Raw genomic sequence first — 20,169 nt, 5'->3', positions numbered from 1 at the left:
AAAAAAAAAAAAATTTTCTCTTCCCTTCCCCCAAAAAAAAATTAATATATATATAAGATTTTTTACATCTACCACCCCAGTCGTTTGAAGTAATTACATAATCCCCCTGAAAATAAGAAAATTACATTTAAATCCATCCAAAAGTGTTAATTTTTTAAATTGAAAAGACGAATTTATCCTTCTTTTTCCTCTCCTCTATTTGCCCTAAACTTACCCCTCTCTCTCTCTTCTTCTCTACTGATTTCAGTATTTTCCTTGATTTCTAAATTGATTCTGTGTTTCTTTCTTCCAAATTGGTCTCCTCTTCCCCCAATTTCTTCATCGCTTTATTGCACTAAACCCCCATCTTCCCCCTTCCTCGTCTGAATAACAAAAAAAAAAATCAAGAGATTTAGATTTACATACAAATGGAAGAAAATCTCAAATTACAAACCGGATCACACCCAAACAAATCCCCCAACAAGTTGTAATACATTATATAACAACCAAATAGATAATAATTAAAAATGAAAACCAGCAAATGATGAAGGAAATGGAAAGTCTCAACCCCATTCTCAATCTCGGAGTAGATTTGTGAAGCGAAGGAGAAAAAAACCGAGATTTGAAGCGCAAGAGAGAGGGAAGAAGAAATTTGGAGAAGAGGAAGAAAAAGGGGTTTCTAGGGTGGAGGAAAATGTTGTTTCTGGGCTTGAAGTAGTGGTTTTGCGAAGTGGTTTTCTGAAATCTGGACCAAGAAGAGCAAATATAGAGTAGCTGATGAACTGATAAAGAGAGGTTTTCTAATTGAAGGGTTCATTTATTTAAGATTAGTCGTTGACAGTTTATCTTATAGTTCAGGATCATTGATGTGAGATTTTGAAGTAGAACGCATCGATGGCTTCATTCAATTCAGAATAACACTTCTCCATTTTAGTTAAATTTATCTTCTTTTGGATTCTTCTCTTGTTCAACCAAGGATAAAATGGGTTAGTAAAGCGTAAGGAAGACGACAGTTTTACTTTCATTGAGTTGAGTAGTTGTTTTTACGAGTTTGGACGACGTTTTTTATTCTCCCATGGCATACATTGAGAATTTCAGAGGTTCGTCGATTTCACATCTGAATTTCTGCCACTCCAATTCATTTTGAGGAAAAAAACGGAGAGAAGAATGTTCGTATACCTAAAACCTTGGAAATAAATGAGAGGAAGAATAAGGGTAAATTCATCTTTTCGAGTTTTAAAACTAACATCTCTCTCATAGTGTTAGTTTGAGTAGGTTTAAATGTAATTTTTCAATTTTTAGGGGGGTTATGTAATTTGGGCAAACAACATGGGAGGTTGATGTTGATCGGGTCCTCTCTAGTGTGCGTTTGATGATTGGCAATATCTAGACACGCACCACCGGTTGAACACATATCCAAAGATCCTCCCAACAATTGGAGAGGATCCTAGTATGTCATCAAATGCTTGCTGATGCACTAGTGCTCTAGAGAGGATTTGATTCCCACCAGCTAACCTCGTAGTAAAAATATAAAAGAAAACGAAAAAGAAGGATGATACATACTCAAGTTCTTTATTGAAAGAAAGAAAAAAAAAAGCACACCAATGATGTGTGACAGAACAATTCATACATAAAAGGCTGGGAGATCACTTCATGTGAAAATAATTGATATCGTGAACTATTTAAGACTCAGTGTACATTTTAAGACTCATATATACTATGGCATACCCTTGTAAGATGTCTTAAATATCCCCTCATTTCAATGCTTCCCCGAAATACATTCCAAGGCTTGAAAATGCACATTGGCGGCAAGCAATGCCCTCATTGTTATGCTTTTTTGAAGATAATAACATATAAACAATCGCTTAATAAATAAATATATATATATATATATATCCGCCATTGTCATGGTTTCCCAGCTTCTTTACTTGTTATGAGTCTAGTTACTTTCTTCATACAAATAGGTTTGAGAATGTTGTTGTGCACTCTATTGTTATATGGGCAATCAACAACTCTCATAAGCTTCTTTGGGAATATTTAATCTCATAAGGACGTTATAAAATCTTGTTATTAACTTTTGCTTTATGAAGTTCAATAAACCCTCCTCAATGGGGGTGTTTGCATACAACAAAGTTTCAAATGCAAAAAATGTGTATTATCATAAACTTTAGGCTTGTTAAATTGTCAAATTTACATTCCTTTTATCGTCAATAATATTTTGTTTGCCATTTTGAATAAAGAAAAAGTAAATAAATAAATATAAAAATATTTGAATGACGTATATTCAACTAATTAAGTTATTTCATTCCATAAGAGGATATGAGAGAACTGCAAACTTAATCAAGTGCCTATCCCTAAAGTTGAATAAAGTTAGATGAAAATCCTAGTAAGATACAATAAAAGAGTCAAACCGCTACAACCAGTCACCTACCTAGGCGTGATATATATAGTGTAATGGAGTAAGGCAGGTTTACCCAAAGAAGAAAAAAAAAAAGTAACAAAGTAAAGTAAAATCGAAATGCAAGAAAATGTTATCTGCCCAAACACCCTATGTCTTAGATATAATTCAGCGTGATTGTGTGCAAGTTGAGTAGTTTCATGCCCAGATCTATCTAGGTTTAGATGGCACATGGGCCGAAATCGTTATTTCTCCCATATATATATATATATATATTTTTTTTTCTATTCAATTTATATTTTATAAATATATATTTAAAAAAATTTTTTTTTTTGACTCGCCCTTATCAGCTTTGACCAGGCCGAGTCACTATTTTTCTTTTTCCTCCAAGGTGAGCTGAGTCCTGGTTTTCCAATTATAATCTCAACCTGAGGTGCGGATTGGTCTCAATTGTTTTTTCCATAGTCTCCTGCTTACCCTAACAAATTGGACCGTCGAGTTTCGAATTTGTACAGACCGTTTGATTATTGTAACATAATTACCAACTAGCTGCTATTCTGGAGAGCACCGATGGTCTGAAATTGTTCTCACAAAATTCATCCTTTCGATGGGTCAAGTTCAAAGCGACGTTGCCGCCGTTGATCAGGGCAAGCAAGAAGTTTCAGCTAGAAATAATCCCCAGCCAACTTCATTTGAAGATCTCCTTGCAGGTTTGTTGATCATTGTGTGCTTAAAGAAAGTCTCCGTCTATTAGTTTCCGAAGCTTTCGTTTTTAATCAATGCGGATAATTGAATTATGCGATGCAGTCATAAATTATATATTTCATTATTTCATCAATGATTTTATCAATCCCTTTTTTGGTATGATGTTTGAGAAATGGAATACTAATGGCATGTGATATATTCTAAAGCAGAAGCTCAAAACTTGAAACAAAAGAACACTAGTGATGTAGATTTTGAAGTACTATATTAACTAGGCAAACTGTAAATTCTTTTTATATATAGCACCAAACGGAATATATGTTGGTATTCAATGTCTTGTATTCCGTCAGAGTTTAGTCTAGGGAGTACTGTGCAAGCGCCTCGACAGGCAAGACGGCGGTCCCGTTAGCTGGTAAGCCGGCCGTGGGGGTAGGAGGCCTCCGCTCGAATTTTTTATTTGAGGACAGTTTCGTACTTTTCGGATTAGGGTTTTTTTGGCTACATATTTGTAGCGAGAGTTTATTTCTCTATAATGCAAGCAATACTGAGAGGTGTGAGGGATGAGCGCTGTAATTCTATTCTCCATTGCTAGTGAAGCAGTATCTCATCTCACCGGGGACGTAGGCAATCTTGTCGAACCTCGTAAATCTGTGTGCATTGCTTGTTCTTGTTTTTCCATTATTTTCTGCATCGTTTTAGGGTTGCGTTTCTTCAAATTGATATCAGAGCTCTAGGTTTCCGTTTTCTAGGGTTTGCTATCACGATGGCAGGGAAGGGATCGAATGTCAAGTATGATATCGAGCGGTTCAATGGAAAGAATAATTTCACTTTCTGGCGTCAAAGGATGAAGGATCTTCTGATACAACAGGGTTTGGCGAAAACTTTGTTGGGGAAGTCGAAGAAACATGCAAAAATTACTGACGAAGATTGGGAAGAGATGGAGGAAAAGGCGGTAAGTGTTATTCGATTGAATATTTTTGATGATGCCCTACAATATGTTGTGGGTATCAAATCTGCACCGCAATTATAGGCGAAACTTGAAAGCATCTATATGACGAAGTCCTTAACGAACAAGTTGTTCATGAAGAAGCAATTGTATTATCTACAGATGGAGGAAGGTACAGATCTATTAGAGCATCTTAATATGATCATTCAGATCGTAAGTAAACTTGCAAACCTAGAGGTTAAGATTGAGGATGAAGACAAGGTGTTACTGTTGTTGTCGTCGCTCCCAGAATCATATGATCACCTGGTAACGACTCTTGTACGGGAAGGAGACCCTTGAGATGAATGAAGTCGCGGCTGCTCTCATGTCCAATGATACAAGGAAGAAGGCCAGTAGTGCAAAATCTCAAGGAGAAAGTCTTTTCGGAGATGACAAGGAGCAGGAAAGAGGGAGATCAAATCAGAAGGTATCTAGGAAGAGTCAATCGAAATCAAAAGGAGCAAAGACAAAGGTCTCTTGTTACTATTGCAAGAAGGAAGATCATCTAAAGAGAGAGTGCTTGAAGAGGAAGGCGGACTTGAAAAAGAAAGGTGTAGATAAGGCATATGTGGAAGCTAGCGTGGTTGACAGTTCAGATGGAGATGTACTCTCTATATCATCAGGTAAGAATCAACCTTCTGATTCTTGGATTTTAGATTCTGGATATTCATATCACATGTGTCCACATAAGGATTGGTATGATACATATCAACCATATAATGGTGGGTCTATCCTAATGGAGAATGATGCTGTATGTAAGACCATTGGGATATGCACTATCAAATCAAGATGTTTGATGGGATAGTAAGAACTTTAGCAGATGTGAGACATGTACCAGAATTAAGGAAAGACTTAGTATCTTTGGGGGCACTTGACACAAATGGTTATAAGTACATAGCAGAAGGTGGAGTTCTCAAAGTTATTAAGGGTATTATAGTTGTCATGAAAGGACTGCTAACAGGAAACCTATACAGACTCATAGGGAGCACTGTTACAAGTGGAGCATCTGTGACTACAGATGCAGGATCTGATACAGATGATACCTATCTGTGGCATATGCGGTTAGGGCATATGGGAGAAAGAGGATTGATTGAGCTTTATAAAAGGAAATTGTTGAAGGGAGTGAAAACTTGTAAACTGAACTTCTGTAAGTATTGTGTGTTCGGGAAATAGTGCAAGGTTAGTTTCAAAACTGCAAAATATAAGAGTAAAGGGATGCTTGATTATGTACACAACAATGTATGGGGTCCTTCAACAACAAAATCTAAAGGTGGGGCAGAATACTTTATGACCTTTGTTTATGATTACTCAAGGAAAGGCTGGATCTACTTCATGAAACATAAAAGTGAGGTGTTCACTAAATTTAAGGAATGAAAGGTTGAGGTAGAAAGGAAGACCAGAAAAAAAATTAAGTACTTGAGAACAGATAATGGAGGGGAGTACACATACAAGCCGTTTCTAGAATTGTGCAAAGCTGAAGGGATTACACGTTACTTCATGGTTCTAAAGACACCACAGCAAAATGGTGTAGCTGAAAGGATGAACAGAACACTTCTAGAAAGAGCTCAGAGTATGAGGCTGAATGTAGGGTTGAGCAAGAGATTTTGGGCAGAAGCAGTGAATATGACATGTTTCCTCATCAACGGATCTCCATCAAAGACGATTGATTGTAAAATTCCCGAAAAGGTATGGACAGGAAAACCAGTAGATTGTTCTATTCTAAAAATATTTGGTTGTCCAGCCTAGGCACATGTTGAGAGTGAGCAGCGTTCCAAGTTAGACTCAAAGTCTAAGCAGTGCATCTTTCTTGGTTTTAAGAAAGGCGTAAAGGGATTCAAGTTGTGAGATCCAAGTTCACAGAAAGTTGTGGTTAGCAGGGACGTTGTGTTTGATGAGTTTCATATGGTGAAGTTAAATTGCAATTCACAAGCAGTTGGTGAAAATGAAGAAGGTTCTACTGTGCAAGTGGACTTAGGTGAGTCAGAAACAAGAGAAAATGAGTCATCCAGTGACTTACTAGGATAACAGGAAGTAGTAAAAGTTTCCTATACTGTAGCAAAGGGTAAAGGGAAGCGTACTCACAAAGCACCTGTGAGATACGGGTTTGAGGACACGGTTTCCTATGCCCTCACTGTAGGTTCATGTGATTCATTTTCCTACCATGATGCTTTGAGTGATGCATAACATGATAAATGACTGACAATTATGATGGAGGAAATGGAGTCTCTCAGAAGAACAAGACTTGGGAGATTGTGGAAAAACCCAAGGGAAGAAAAATCATTGGGTGTAAATGGGTCTTTCGTAAGAAAGAAGCAGCATCTGAGAAGGAACGTGAAAGGTATAAGGCCAGACTTGTAGCTAAGGGCTATGCACAGAAGGAGGGGATAGACTACAATGAAATATTCTCTCCAGTGGTGAAACACACTTCAATCAGGGTACTATTTGCTTTGGTGGCCATGTATGATTTGGAGCTTGAACAACTTGATGTGAAAACTGCATTTCTTCATGGTGACTTGGATGAACAGATTTATATGGAGCAGCCTGAAGGTTTCAAGGTACAGGGAAAGGAAGATCATGTTTGTTTGCTTAAAAGGTCGCTTTATGGTCTTAAGCAATCTCTTAGGCAGTGGTACAAGCGCTTTGATTCCCATATGATGAAGATTGGCTACACAAGAAGTGAGTATGATAGTTGTGTTTATTATAAAGTGTCAAGTGATAATTCCATTATTTTGTTGAGGCTTTATGTTGATGAGATGCTCATTGCTGCAAAGAACAAACATGATATAATCTCTTTGAAGTCTTTGTTGAGTGCTGAATTTGAGATGAAGGATCTTGGTGCTGCTAAGAAGATCTTTGGCATGGAAATCTTTAGAGATAAAAATGCAGGTAAACTTAGGGTAACTCAGAAGAGGTATATTGAAAAGTGCTACAACGTTTCAATATGGAAAAGGCTAAGCCGGTTAGCACTCCGTTAGCCAGTCACTTCAAGTTATCTGAAAGGGAATGCCTTACAATACATGAGGAGGTGGAGCATATGTCTCAGGTCCTTTATGCTAGCGCAGTTGGGAGTCTCATGTATGCTATGGTTTGTAGCAGGCCGGATTTGTCTCATGCAGTCAATGTTGTTAGCAGATACATGAGTAATCCAGGGAAGGAGCATTGTAATGCAATTAAGTGGATCTTCAGATATTTAAGCAAGACTAAAGATATAGGTATTATGTTCAGTGGTAAGGGAAGTTCCACATAATTGGCAGGTTATGTTGATTCCGACTATGCTGGTGATTTAGATAAGAAGAGGTCTACTACAGGGTATGTATTTACGTTGGCAGGTGGGCCTATATCATGGAGGGCGATGCTTCAGTCTACAATTGCATTGTCCACTACAGAGGTAGAGTACATGGCGGTAGTTGAGGTTGCTAAGGAAGGAGTCTGGTTGGCTAGATTGGTTCGTGAGTTGGGGTTGGAGCAAGGAGGTACAGTGTTACATTGTGACAGTCAGAGTGCCATACATCTTGCAAAGAATCAGGTGTTTCGTGCAAGGACAAAGCATATTGATGTGAGATTTCACAAGATCAGGGTGTTTGTGTTAGAGGGCAGTATTCACTTGAGAAAAATTCATACAGATCTCAATCCTGCAGATATGTTTACCAAACCAGTTACTATAGAGAAGTTCAAGTCCTGTTTGGACTTGATTAATATTACTCACTATTGAAGATGAGGGACGCACCAAATAGGTGGGGGTTTGTACCTCGTATGAGGTACAGGGATGAAGACGTCTACAGGTTATCTTTATAGGAGGCTCGACAGAATTCAAGCCAATGTGGAGATTATTGGTGTACGATGTCTTGTATTCCGTCAGAGTTTAATCTAGGGAGTACTGGTGCAAGCGCCTTGACAGGCAAGATGGCGGTCCCGTTAGCCGGTAAGTGGGCCGTGGGAGGTAGGAGGCCCCCACTCGAATTTTTTATTTGAGGGCAATTTCGTACTTTTCGGATTAGGGTTTTTTTCGCTATATATTTGTAGCGAGGGTTTCTTTCTTTGTAATGCAAGCAATACTGAGAGGTGTGGGGGACGAGCGCTGTAACCCGATTTTCCATTGATAGTGAAACAGGATCTCATCTCACCGGGGACGTAGGCAATCTTGCCAAACCTCATAAATCTGTGTGCATTGCTTGTTCTTGTTTTTCCATTATCTTCTGCATCGATTTAGGGTTGCATTTCTACAATATAGGCAAAAAAAAAAAAAAAAAAAAAAAAAAAAACCTTTACAGTTGAAATCTGTTGGTGTAGAAAAAAATGATTCAAAAGAAATTCAGAAGCAGGACCTGAATTCACTAGTTTTCCTGAAAAAATGGAGATAATCTCATCAATACCCTGGTAAGTCTCTTGATCAAAGATCAGAAGCATTAGATAAATTTTAAAAACTGGAAGGAAATTGTAACAATAACAACCACTTAAAGTTAATTCAGCAAGTTACAGAAGCTAAACCAGTAACCCAAACTATCAGCACACCCAAAAAACAGGGTTGCTGATCTATTAGAAACTAATAACAAAAATGTAGACTGAAACCTAATCAAATACAACTCAAACAGCACGAGAGTCAGGACTATCGCAGGTCAGTTACAGGTAAAGGCTGCCAGAAAGTAAGTAAACCGTGACCAAATTCACAACTAAGGTTGCCGTGATGGGTTAGTATCCCAATCAATGATAAGTCTTTAGGGTTGATTTCCCCTTCAAAACTTCAGGCCAAACTGAGGGTTGACTGCTGAGGTATGGTAGGATCTCAGAATTAGAAAGTAATTTCAAAATAGTAACTTACAATAGCCAACCAGCTGCGCCACTTTCTTCTGTTTTCTGTTTGCTTGTTTGGTTTTTTATTTATTTATTTTAATTGTTATTATTATTATTATTTTATTGTGTGACTTATTAGTAAATCCACTGTGATTCTCTATCAACCAATAGCAATAATGTGGGACCATTAACGTGGCTAAAACTAATTTGAAGTCTGGGCACAGACTGGTATTCTTTCTACCACTATATTAGTACATAGATGGTTTTAAAATAAGTAGTTGGCAGCGTCACTTCACTTGGGTTAGGGGAATAAAGAATAAAGAATAAGGAAAAACAAATAACGAATTCAACAGCGTTCTTGGATGCAGCTCCAGAAGGTGGTTGTGACCAGCCTTTTTTTGGATAAACTGCTGATGAGTTTATGATGATGAGGTTCCAGTTCCTCCATTAATCTCACTTTCTTTTCATTCGATAGCGTAAACAATTCCATTCTCTTTCTTGAGCTGGATTCAGTTCCTACTAGATTCCCATTTGATTTTCAGTGATGTTAACTTCAATTGAGCCCTGTTTCCTTTGATTGCTTAATATATTTTCCTTTTATGGTGTTTGCAAATAGGTGCTATAAGATCTTTTCCAATGGATTCTCATCCCGATGATAGTCAAAGATCTTGGTATGATGGACACACTTTCTAAGAAAAAGAAGCTGTAGAAATGATAATGTGCAGCATGACATGGTTTGCTTAATGGGCTTAGTTTCAACCACTGTTTTGTTTTTCTATAAGCAACCAAGTATGTTGGTGGTTTCAAGCTGGGCTCAAGTCTACCAGCTACTAGTTTAATCCCTTGAGAGTAACTAGAGAATTGATCCATACATGTATTTCTGTTTATCATCATAATTGAATTTTATCAAGGTGATTGGGCTAAAGACAATTCTTTTGTTGGATTATCTTACATACGCATATGGTTTCCACATGGGAATTCCATGCACATGTAGGGGGATTGGATGATAGTAATGATTAGTTAATGAGTATAAGTGGGCTGATGGTCACTTATCTGTAGTTGTTCTTTTTGTTTTATTTGCAGTTACTGTAGATGTAATTTATAAGGGGAGGAAGAGAATGTATCAGATAGAGAAGATTAATTAAAGTTCCAAGATGAGGTGGGTTTCCTTTGGAGTGACCCAACCTCTTTGGATCTCCACAAATTGATCCATTCTATCTTCTTTTCCTCCTTATTTAGTAATTCTATGGAGGAATATGGCAGATTATTAGGTGTACCATCACTACACAACACCAACTTGTCTTCAGTCTTCTTGTTATTCGATTTGAATCATTCTGAAGATCTGCCACTTTGATGATTAAATTGGTTCAAATTTTAACAAAACTTTTTTTGATCTGGATGCTCCAAAAATATAAAGTGCCACTCTCTGTTTACATGCGATCATAGTATCAGATGACAACTGTTGCACCTGAAAATTGCTGTTGGTGATTGAAACTACTAATTGGAGAATGACCATTGGTGTTTCCTCATCCAATTTAGTTTTCTTTGTTGTTAATCGTTTTATATCAAAGGGTGTTACTGTAGAAGTTTCTATCGGTTCCAGTTTCTTACACAACCAACAACATGACACAAACATGGTGCTGTGTTAGCAGGTTTGGGTTGGACATAATTGTTATTGATTGCCACCAAACCTACTTTCGTTTCTGGATTGAGCTTGTGTAATCCCTTCAACCTGCCTCTAGTTGAGTCAAAATGAATCTGCCATTAATCTTTTGTTGTTTTAGCATATATAATTCTGACTTATTGCTTCCATTTCCCTTAGTAAGTGTGTAGAAGTGTGGTTAATATTCGAGATATTATTAATTGTCACCTTTTGCTGTTGCAGAAGCTGCAGCATTTGGAGACGATGAGAATGAGGTTTGTCCTCTATGAATTGTTCAGCCAGTATTTGAAATGTTTTATTTTGGTAGTTCTGCATAAATGTAATTTATTTTCACCATGGGGTGAGTTTTCTCTTTGCAGTCCCTTGATGCAAAGGTGCAGAAAGCACTAGAATGTCCTTGTGTTGCTAAATTACGGGAAGGTCCTTGTGGTGATCAGTTTTCAGAGGCTTTTGCCTGCTTTCTTAAGAGCACTGCTGAAGAAAAGGTAACAATAATTAAAAAACCAGCTGATTCTTATTGGTACCCTTACATGGGCATGCACATTATACATACCAATTTGTAGATGTCTGGTTGTTGCATTTTGATGGTTGTCTCTACCATATTTATGAGATTGAAGTTGACAATACTACAAATGGATTTCTACAAGATACTCAATTCAACTCAGCCTATCCCAACTAAATGGGTTCAGCTACATGGATCCTTCCCCTCCAATCGGCTCTATTCAAAGCTATACTTTTTTTTATAGGTAAAAGCTATACTTGTTACAAGGCCTAAGCTATGCATGTCTTTTCTCTCCTCTTCTCCTAGAGTCATTTTAGGTCAACATTTGGCTCTTTTAGCTCCTTCAATCTTAATCAAATCACTCCTCTGTACCGGAGCACCTAAAGGCCTCCATTGCACATGTCCATGCCACCGCAAACGAATTTCTTACATCTTATCATGTATTAAAGCTATTCTTAAATGAGATCTAATTTGATCATTTCTTATTTTATCCTTTCTATTTTTACCACAAATCCATCTCAATGGTAAGGTTGCTCTGTTGCGACCTACTGGTCACGAGTTTGAGTCAGGAGACAGCCTCTCCATGAAGCGGGGGTAAGGCGTGTAAATTATGACCCTCCCTAGACCACATAGTGGCGGGAGCCTCGTGCACTGGGTGCACCTTTTATCCATCTCCACATCCTTATCTCAGCTACATTAATTATTTTTCTTTACTTCCCAACATTCAACTCCATTCACCATTGCCAGTCGTATGACTGTCCCACAAAATTTTCCTTTTAAGCTTTAAAGGAATGCGTCGATCACAAAACACTTCAGACTCACCTCTCTATTTCATCTATCCTATTTTGAATATTTGTGTGACATTATCCTCTATTTCTCCTTATTTATCTGACTAAGCTCAGATACCTAAAATAATCACTATATAATATCTCGCTCTCATCAATTTTCATCACCTCATTATTTGTACTATTTTTACTATAGTTACACACCATATACTTTATTCTTGTTTTACTTAAAACCTTTTGATTCCAAAGTTGATTTCCATAATTCCAACTTGGCGTGTATCCCTACTCTATTTCATCCACCAAATCAATGTCATCAAAGAAAAAATCATACACCAATGGTGTCAAATAATAGAATTTCATATATATATATATATAGGTATTTTCTTCTTGTCACCCCTTAAGGTGTCAAATAATTTGTAGCCTTACTTTTTTTCCCTTTTAGTATTACACTTTTATTTTCAATGAAGGGATATTTTTTCATTTCATATGTACACTCTAAAAAAGTGCAAGATAATGACAACTTTTGATAATGACATGATGATAAGTCACTCGCGAATTATTTTTGAAAACCCTTTTTTACCCTGACTTAAAGAATTTTTAGGAATAAGACAAAGGCCAATCAAAGGTGTGAAATTCTAAATACACCTATAGAGGTGTCATATATATATATATATATTATATAAGGAGTGAGGGTGAGAGTTGGATGGTTCTGTTGTGGTTTCCAGATGCTTAGCAGGTTTTTCTTACAAGAATCAACTTCTGTCCCATTTGGCAAAAATATGGTTTTGTTACAGAATATGTGGGTCAGGGAATTTTTAGTTTGTCAGACTTTACATAAAGAATGAATGGATATGGACTGGGGTATATGACAATATGATCAGTGTCCCAGCAGTCAATTCATTTTTGTTCAGGCAGAAAATGCTAGAACATGGCTATCATGAGGTAGATGGTTACAAACAGTTTTCAGGTCAAATTTGACCTCACAATGTCCTCAGCATACTTCAGTCCATCAAGTGGTGGATTCTAATCATTTGCATGTGAACCTCATGTATGGCTTTGCTAGATTGGGTGGAGTTAGATTTGGGCACATATTTCTCTGTTGCACAAGTCGACTGACTGATGCATTGTGACTTGTAGGGTTCCGATTGTGTTCATCCATTTATCGCTCTGCAGAACTGTATCAAAGTAAATCCTGATGCATTTCCTAAGGATGTTTTAGAGGAAGATGGGAGCAAGAAAGAGGAACAATATACCCATGCGTACAAAATCATCCCTCCAAAGTGGGCCAAAGAACCGAAACGCAAGCGTGAATGATCTGAATTTTTACTAGGAACTCACTGATGTATGTCACATGGTAGAGGTTTTCTTTCACTTCTCTTTCGGATGTTACTTTAGGTACACCCCAAGCTACCCCTTTTCCTTGGAGTAATTATTAACAATTTGATTATTCTGGTAAATAAGTGATATTTTTGAAGCATTATACCCAAAAAGCAATAGGAAAAGAAAAAGGAGGAAAGACTATTTGCGAAGGGGTATGGATAATACTCTACGATTTACATCTTTTTTTATGTACAATTTGGATGTAATGTAAACCAAGTCTCCATTTAATACAGTTCAAAGAAATTTTACATTTGAAACTACTAGAGGATTTCACATAGAATGGCAGCATTTCCAGCTGCTGCTTCTCAATGAGTTTGCTTTATTTGGAGTTGTAGCCTGATAGTTTGGATCTTCCAATTGTGTGAGTCCTTTTCAGCTCAGATTTTTCTTTTGTTTGACCAATCTAATGATAGGTCCAAAAAAAAACTCCGGCTTCAATGTACTTAGTGGTTTGCAATATGTTGGCTCTGACCGCAGTCGTCCTTGGATGTGTATGGGTATGTTATAGTTTTTGTTCAACTGGTTTGAAGAGGAAAGAAGAAAAGGGACTAGAGATCAGTTTACTTTTCTTCCATGTTCGTCTTTTGTTTTATGTCCAAATCTCAGAGGGAATAGATGGAGACTGACCATTTAAGTGGCGATGATCCTCTGCCGCGGGTGCGGTGGTGCGGCGAGCATCGAACGGCCAAGATGACATCGGCATATGCCCCGATGCCGTGCCGGCCATCGGATGCTCGCCGCTCCGCCACACCCGCGGCAGAGGATTTTTTTCACCATTTAAGTCATTCTGTCAACCAGTGTATTAGCTTCAGCATGTAGAGACTGACACTTTCTTTGCCAAACTTCAGGTAACTCCCCTTACCTTTTTGAAATGCTCTTGATCTCCCTTGTGGTTTTTCTTCAAATTGCAGATGAACTCTTTCAGTTGAATGAGCTTCAGTCTTTTAGAACTAGCATATTTTCAAATGAGGAGGGGTGGGCGAGGGAGGTGAGGAAGAAAAAAATATACCTGGTGTTGTGTGTGATTTGTGGAAAGGTGTGATGTGGGGTTCTTATTTTTGATAGGGAGGAGATGATTTGAATAAGCAACTGAGGTATGAGGTCCTGTATTCCATAGCAGTTTAATCCAAGAACCACAATTGATCTTACCTAAATAACGGTGGTCCATGGGGTTGCAAAGGGGCATGAGTCTTATATTTGTAGTGAGGATTCTTTTTGTGTAAGTAATATGAGAGATGTGTGAGGATGAGCGCTATAACTCTATTCTTTATTGATGGTTAAGCAGAATTTTATCTCACCGTGGACATAAGCAATATCATTGAACCATGTAAATCTATGCGAATTATGTGATTGTTTGTTCTTGTTTTTTCATTCTTACTTGCATTGTTTTTAGGGTTACATTTCTACACTGAGTGTTGGCATGCATCCCATATATGTCTATGCAAATCTACATGTATTCCAACCACAACTATTGAACATTATTTTATAGTCCTATTGTTCATAAATCTATGTTGCCACACGACAAATTCCATTTGGGTAGAAATCTGATATTTGAGTAAGGAATCTTTGGATCGACCTTGCCTACAAAATTTGTTTAGAAAATTCTCCCAAATCTGTCAGCCCAATAATCCAGAGCACTTGATCATGAATCTAATTGATCTTTTGCTTTTATTTAAATTAATGGTGAATTTTCATTTTCTTTTGTCAATGTTTCTCTCTTTCAATCAATAAAATAGTAGAAAATCAATGAAACTTGCCTCTTATATCAAGATACCAATTTCCAAGTGTAATATTTACCAAAAAAAAAAAAAAAAAAAAAAAATATTCCAAGTTTATTAAGTCAAAAATTCAAGAAACTCACAAATTTAAGAAAGTTTTATTTCTTCTTCACAATTCCGTTACAAGAACCTTGGTACAAACACAAAATTGAAGATATGCGGGGATGAAGAGCGTTACACTATCTTCTCAGTAAATGCAAACCCTGACTTCTAAAGGTTTCCAAACAAGATTCTTACCCCATGTAACCAAACACATGCATTTTTTTTTTTCTGAAATTTATGAACAGATCCTACAATTCTCTCTTGCATTTTATTTTCATTTCCGCAAAACCCTATCAAACAAGCGGGCTCTAATAATTATTAAAAACAAGTTTCTTGTGACCATGAATGAGAGAGAATTCTTTCACAGGGGGGCTTGAGATACATGTGAAAAGATATCAAGTGGATATCTTAGGAAGATATTAAAATTATAAAGAGATTTGTGAACCCTAAACGATGGATGGAGTTCCATGAATTTACGAAAAATTAAAACATAAGAAAAAAAAAAAAAAAAAAAAAACCTTGAGGTAGGGGCGTTGTGCCGTCAGCTAAACTCCTAACATAGCCATCTGTTGGGTTCATTGATCAACACGTATCGGGTTAAATTGATCCAGGCTTGGCTGGCCGATACATGTTGAAACCGATACAGAGGATAAAACCCAAGTACAGCTACTGAAGGAGAAAGACGACCGATTGCTGAAGAAGGGGCACTTCAGTTACCCATGGCTTCAACGCAGCTATTTGGAGATCTGTTCGCCGGTGCCGCTAACTGGCACCAAGTTGCCCCTTCAAATGGTAGCTCTTTCGCCTTCTTTAAGCCCTCATCCGTCTCTATTCCAACATGGCAGAGACGCAGAGGTACGACTACTAATCTCTGTGTCTCAACAATGGCGAAAAAGAAAACCGAAGAAACGGCAGTAACCCAAAACGGAGAAAAATCCCAAGAAGAAGTCGAGGAAGAAGTAGAAGAGGACTTGCCTTGGATTCAGGAGAAGGCGATGGACCTGGTTGAGTTCACGGGGTCGGTAACCGAGGCGATTCCTGGGCCTAGGGTAGGTAGTAGCTCATTGCCATGGATTCTTGCCTTGCCCTTGGCTTTCGCTGGTATCACTTTTGTCACCGCATTTGTCAAGGCAGTCCGCAAGTTTAACACGCCCAAGGAGAAAAGGAAAAAATTGGTCAGTTTTCTTTTCCATCTCTATGGTTCAAAACCTTAAATTCAATGCTTGTATGATTAGAACAGATTTTGTTTTCGATTGTTGACTTTACATTATTTATTGTGGTTTTAATTTTCAAGACTATCCCTTATCAGTCATATGGAGCTGATCGCACATTGGTTTGTAAGGGATTTGGTGTGGGTTGGTATGGTTTGGGTTTCCTCATTTTATATGCTAATTTTTAGGGCGGGTTATCCTTTTATTAGAACAGCCAATCCTTCTCGGTCCCAACCCTCACAAGCAACATTCAAGGTGACATGGTGAATGGTGCATTGTGCTAGAGTGAAACCACTAGGTTAAGGCTATCTGCTGTTGATTTTATATTTCCAAGTCACTCCTTCACCAACGAACTTCATGTCATACCATTCGATCATGGTTTAAATGGTGGCTTCATACAGGCCAGGACGGACGCCGGTCAATTCGTGCAAATTCTCCTGTTTTGCAAAAACCATGAGTTTTTCTCAACATTGAATAAATATAAAGACTTCTATAATAATATGAACACAAAAGAAGGGTAAAAAAACTATCTATAAAATAGCTAAAATGAGATAAAGAGTAGAGATATGAAGACCTTAATAATAATCTGAAGACAATGGAAGGGTAAAAAGCTTCCTTTAAAATAGCTAAAACGAGATAAAAGAAGGTTAGAGATTTTGACCATGTGATATGTATTAAAACTGAGGATGGTAGAGTTCTTGTAAGGGACGAAAACATCATGAAGAGATGTGAAAAGTATTTTTACGGCCTACTAAATGGAAATTTTGAGCAACAGTGGCTAGGATGACTGCATTACTCTTCAAGACACCACACACCGTAGATATGGTTAGAACGGTTGAAGTTAAAGAATTTGTAAGAAGAACGAAGGTAAGCAAGATACCTATCCCTGATGAGGTCACGATGTAAGTGTGGAAGACCTTAAGATTATGTGGGGTATCTTGTTAAGGGGAACACCGTAGTTCCAATCTACAAAGTAAAGGTGATATTTAGAGTTGCAATAACTATAGAGGCATCAAACTAATGAGTTATACCATGAAATTGTGGGAGAAGGTTATTGAAGCCCGCCTGAAAAGAGGAACTACTATCTTGGAGAATGAATTTGGTTTTATACTAGCCACTAGGTGGATCCACAACAAAAGTTATTAACTTAGGAGGCTCATTGATGGAGAACCTTTAGGGAAGAAAGGGAAAGTCAGAGTAGGAAGGGGAAGGAGGGGAATCACACACTTCACTGGTGCACAAACTCAACATCTTTACTCAATAATCAGATCACTCTTTAAATCTTCAATCGATTACAGCCAATATATAGGAAAATAGGAACATGAAATTAGAAACTTAACTGAAATGGAAACTAGCCTAAACTAGGAAACAACTATAAAAAGGAAACCAAAGTAAGGAAATAAATCCTACTCCTACGTTCAAGTCTGGAAAATAAAAGCATGAAATAAAATACTAAGTAAACTACTAATTTTATTTCCAACCCTTGTTAGACCAAAACCCTAGGTTGGACCGGTTCTTCTTGGCTCTTGGCTTCTAAAGTCGGTCATGCTGGTCCAACCAAGTAAGGGCAGCCGTATCTGCATCAACACTCCTCCTCTGAAAAGAACTCGACTCCGTCGAGTTAGGGAAAGGACCGAGGAGACCGTCTGAAGGAATACGCTGAATGAGGAATGATCCCACCATCTTCTTGAGCTTAATTTCAAGGAGATCTTTGGCATGATGAAACTTTATAGTCTTGTTGGTATGCTTGAAGGCATAGGTATTGGCATAGCCACAATGCTGTACTTTCTTATCAAACAACCAAGGTTGACCAAGAAGGATATGACACACCTTCAGAGGGATGACATCACATTGGACTGTATCCTTAAATCCACCAATAGAATATGTGACCAAGCACTTATCTATGATTTTGAGATTAGTGTTGTTCACCCAAGCAACCTTGTAAGGATTAGGATGTGGTTCTGTATTCAATCCCAACTTACGAACAACGTCTTCAGAGACAATATTAGTGCAACTGCCTCCATCAATGACCAAGGTTAGCAACTGATCATTGCACTTCACACGAGTCTGAAAAATACTACTGCGGTGCCAATCTTCATTGTCAGTGGTCTTCTGAGTGGTCAACACATGACGAATGACATAAAAAGGATGTTGGTCTTCGTCACTGAGAGTGTCATTGACTTCACCTGTTGCACGCTCTTCTCTTAAATCAATGGTGTCAGAACCAAGTTGCTCTTCGGAAATATATGGTATAGGAGAATCCTTATCAATAAAAGCAACCAAACGGCTAGGACATTGAGCACTGATATGTCTAAATCCATGGCATGAGTAGCACCGAACTATAAATTTTGAAGAATCAGAAGGTTTATCTGAACCGCGCCGAGGGGGTGAGTATGGGCGAGTAGGCCATGAAGATGACATTTCAGAAACATGTCGAGGTGGAGAATACGGCCGACTAGGTCGTGAAGAAGCCATAGATGTAGCACTAGCCTGTGGTTTGCTAGATGACCTCTCTTGGGTAGGAGACTGTTGCAAAACAGAACTAGTACCTCGAGAAAAAGTATCTGCAAAATTTCTCCGGTTGTATGGGTGTTTCAGACTTTCCTCAACCTGATATGCTACTTGTACGGCGTCTTCCATGGTAGGTAGTCAACTAGATGCAAGGGCAGCACTAAGTTGAAGGTGCAAACCATTGCGAAATTGGGTCACTAATACTTCTTCATCCCACTCAAAGTCAGAACGAGTGGCCAAATAATAAAATCTAACAACATACTCTTCAACGGTCAAATTCTCTTGTTTCAACTGTGCAAACCTGAGATGCATGCGTTGCTTGTAATCAGAAGGCAAGAATCGCCAATTCATGATTTCATACATTTCAGCCCAAGTAGTGACCAAACCAATGCCTTGGGTTCGGTTCTGTTGTTGTTGCTTGATCCACCAGACTCGGGCCGTGCCTTTCAGTTTGGCCTTTGCAAATAGGATCTTTCGAGCCTCAGTCAACCCGTACCATCTGAAGAATGTATCTAAACTGTGAATCCAGTCAAGGTACAATTCTGGATTATTGTCTCCATAAAAATCAAAGACATCCAATTTTGCTGCTCTTTCTGCTCCATCATCATGTCTACCAGTGCCATATGGTGGTGGAGGTGGAGGTGGTGGTGGTGGTGGTGGTAGTGTTACTGACGGATCCTGTGGAGTGGTGTTGGAAGAATCCCCAGACTGAATGGGACTCTTTCCTTTATCCGCTGCCACCAAATGATCAATAGAAACTTGCATGGATCCCATGGAAACTTGCATAGATTCTACCATTGTTTTTAGGGACGTGACCATGTTAGTGAGAGCATCAAATTTTGTATTAGTTTCTCCTTTATAAGAATTCAGCTGTTGAACAACTTCACTATTGGCTACCATGGTGATGATTAACAAAATATCACTCAAGAATATATGGTAGAACAGTAAATATATATATATATATATTATATATTTTTTTGGGAAGGGCAGAATTGCAATTACTTGAGATTCAATTAAACCACAAAGGATATCAAGTTTGGGGCAGGGATCTAAATGTAAATAAGAAAAAAATGAGGGATAGAAGGAATTAATAGATAAAAGTGGGGTAATGTGGAAAAATCAGAAAATAAAATAAAAAGGAGACTCAATGGAAGGGTAAATTTGAAAATTACAAGTAAATATGGAAGAAAAGAAATAATAAAAGGTAGGGGTAGTTTTGGAAATTCAGGGTTAAAGCTAAAAGGGACGGTTATCTCACGGATTGGGGTGAAAGATGTTGAAGACCTGGAGTTGTCTTCTACCGGCAACGGAATAGGGTCGACTTCGAAGGAGGCGGCTGGAGCTGGAGTTCAAACCAGGTATGTTCGATTCTCTGCTTCTCAATCTCTTCTTCTACTTTGTTTTCTTCCTTTTTTTTTTTTTCCTTTGCTGTCGGACACAGA

General features: G+C 38.0%; 2 protein-coding genes across 4 annotated transcripts in view; both read left to right on the top strand.

The window, feature by feature from the left end:
• Nucleotides 1-2,746: 2,746 nt before the first annotated feature.
• On the top strand, nucleotides 2,747-13,445 carry LOC122084109 (mitochondrial intermembrane space import and assembly protein 40 homolog). Of its 2 annotated transcripts, XM_042652176.1 has the most exons (5): nucleotides 2,747-3,087; nucleotides 9,472-9,526; nucleotides 10,741-10,772; nucleotides 10,878-11,003; nucleotides 12,943-13,445. In XM_042652176.1, the coding sequence occupies exons 2-5, from the start codon at nucleotides 9,508-9,510 to the stop codon at nucleotides 13,117-13,119; spliced, it is 354 nt and encodes a 117-aa protein (XP_042508110.1). In that variant the 5' UTR covers nucleotides 2,747-3,087; nucleotides 9,472-9,507; the 3' UTR covers nucleotides 13,120-13,445. The 2 variants fall into 2 exon arrangements, with proteins under 2 accessions (XP_042508110.1, XP_042508109.1); XM_042652175.1 differs by lacking the exon at nucleotides 9,472-9,526 and having other exon boundaries at nucleotides 2,749-3,087.
• Nucleotides 13,446-15,521: 2,076 nt separating this feature from the next.
• Nucleotides 15,522-20,169, top strand: part of LOC122084108 — a 15,716-nt gene continuing 11,068 nt past the window's right edge. Inside the window, exon 1 of one of the 2 annotated variants that reach the window (XM_042652174.1) lies at nucleotides 15,522-16,180. In XM_042652174.1, the coding sequence (XP_042508108.1) occupies nucleotides 15,725-16,180 (456 nt within the window). In that variant the 5' untranslated portion in view covers nucleotides 15,522-15,724. The remainder of the gene's footprint in view (nucleotides 16,181-20,169) is intronic. The other variant, XM_042652173.1, reaches the window with a different exon arrangement.

This window comes from Macadamia integrifolia, chromosome 7 (assembly GCF_013358625.1).
Source record: "Macadamia integrifolia cultivar HAES 741 chromosome 7, SCU_Mint_v3, whole genome shotgun sequence".
Lineage (NCBI taxonomy): Eukaryota > Viridiplantae > Streptophyta > Magnoliopsida > Proteales > Proteaceae > Macadamia > Macadamia integrifolia.
The sequence above is the reverse complement of the archived record's forward strand: the minus strand, read 5'-3'. Positions and strand labels throughout refer to the sequence as shown.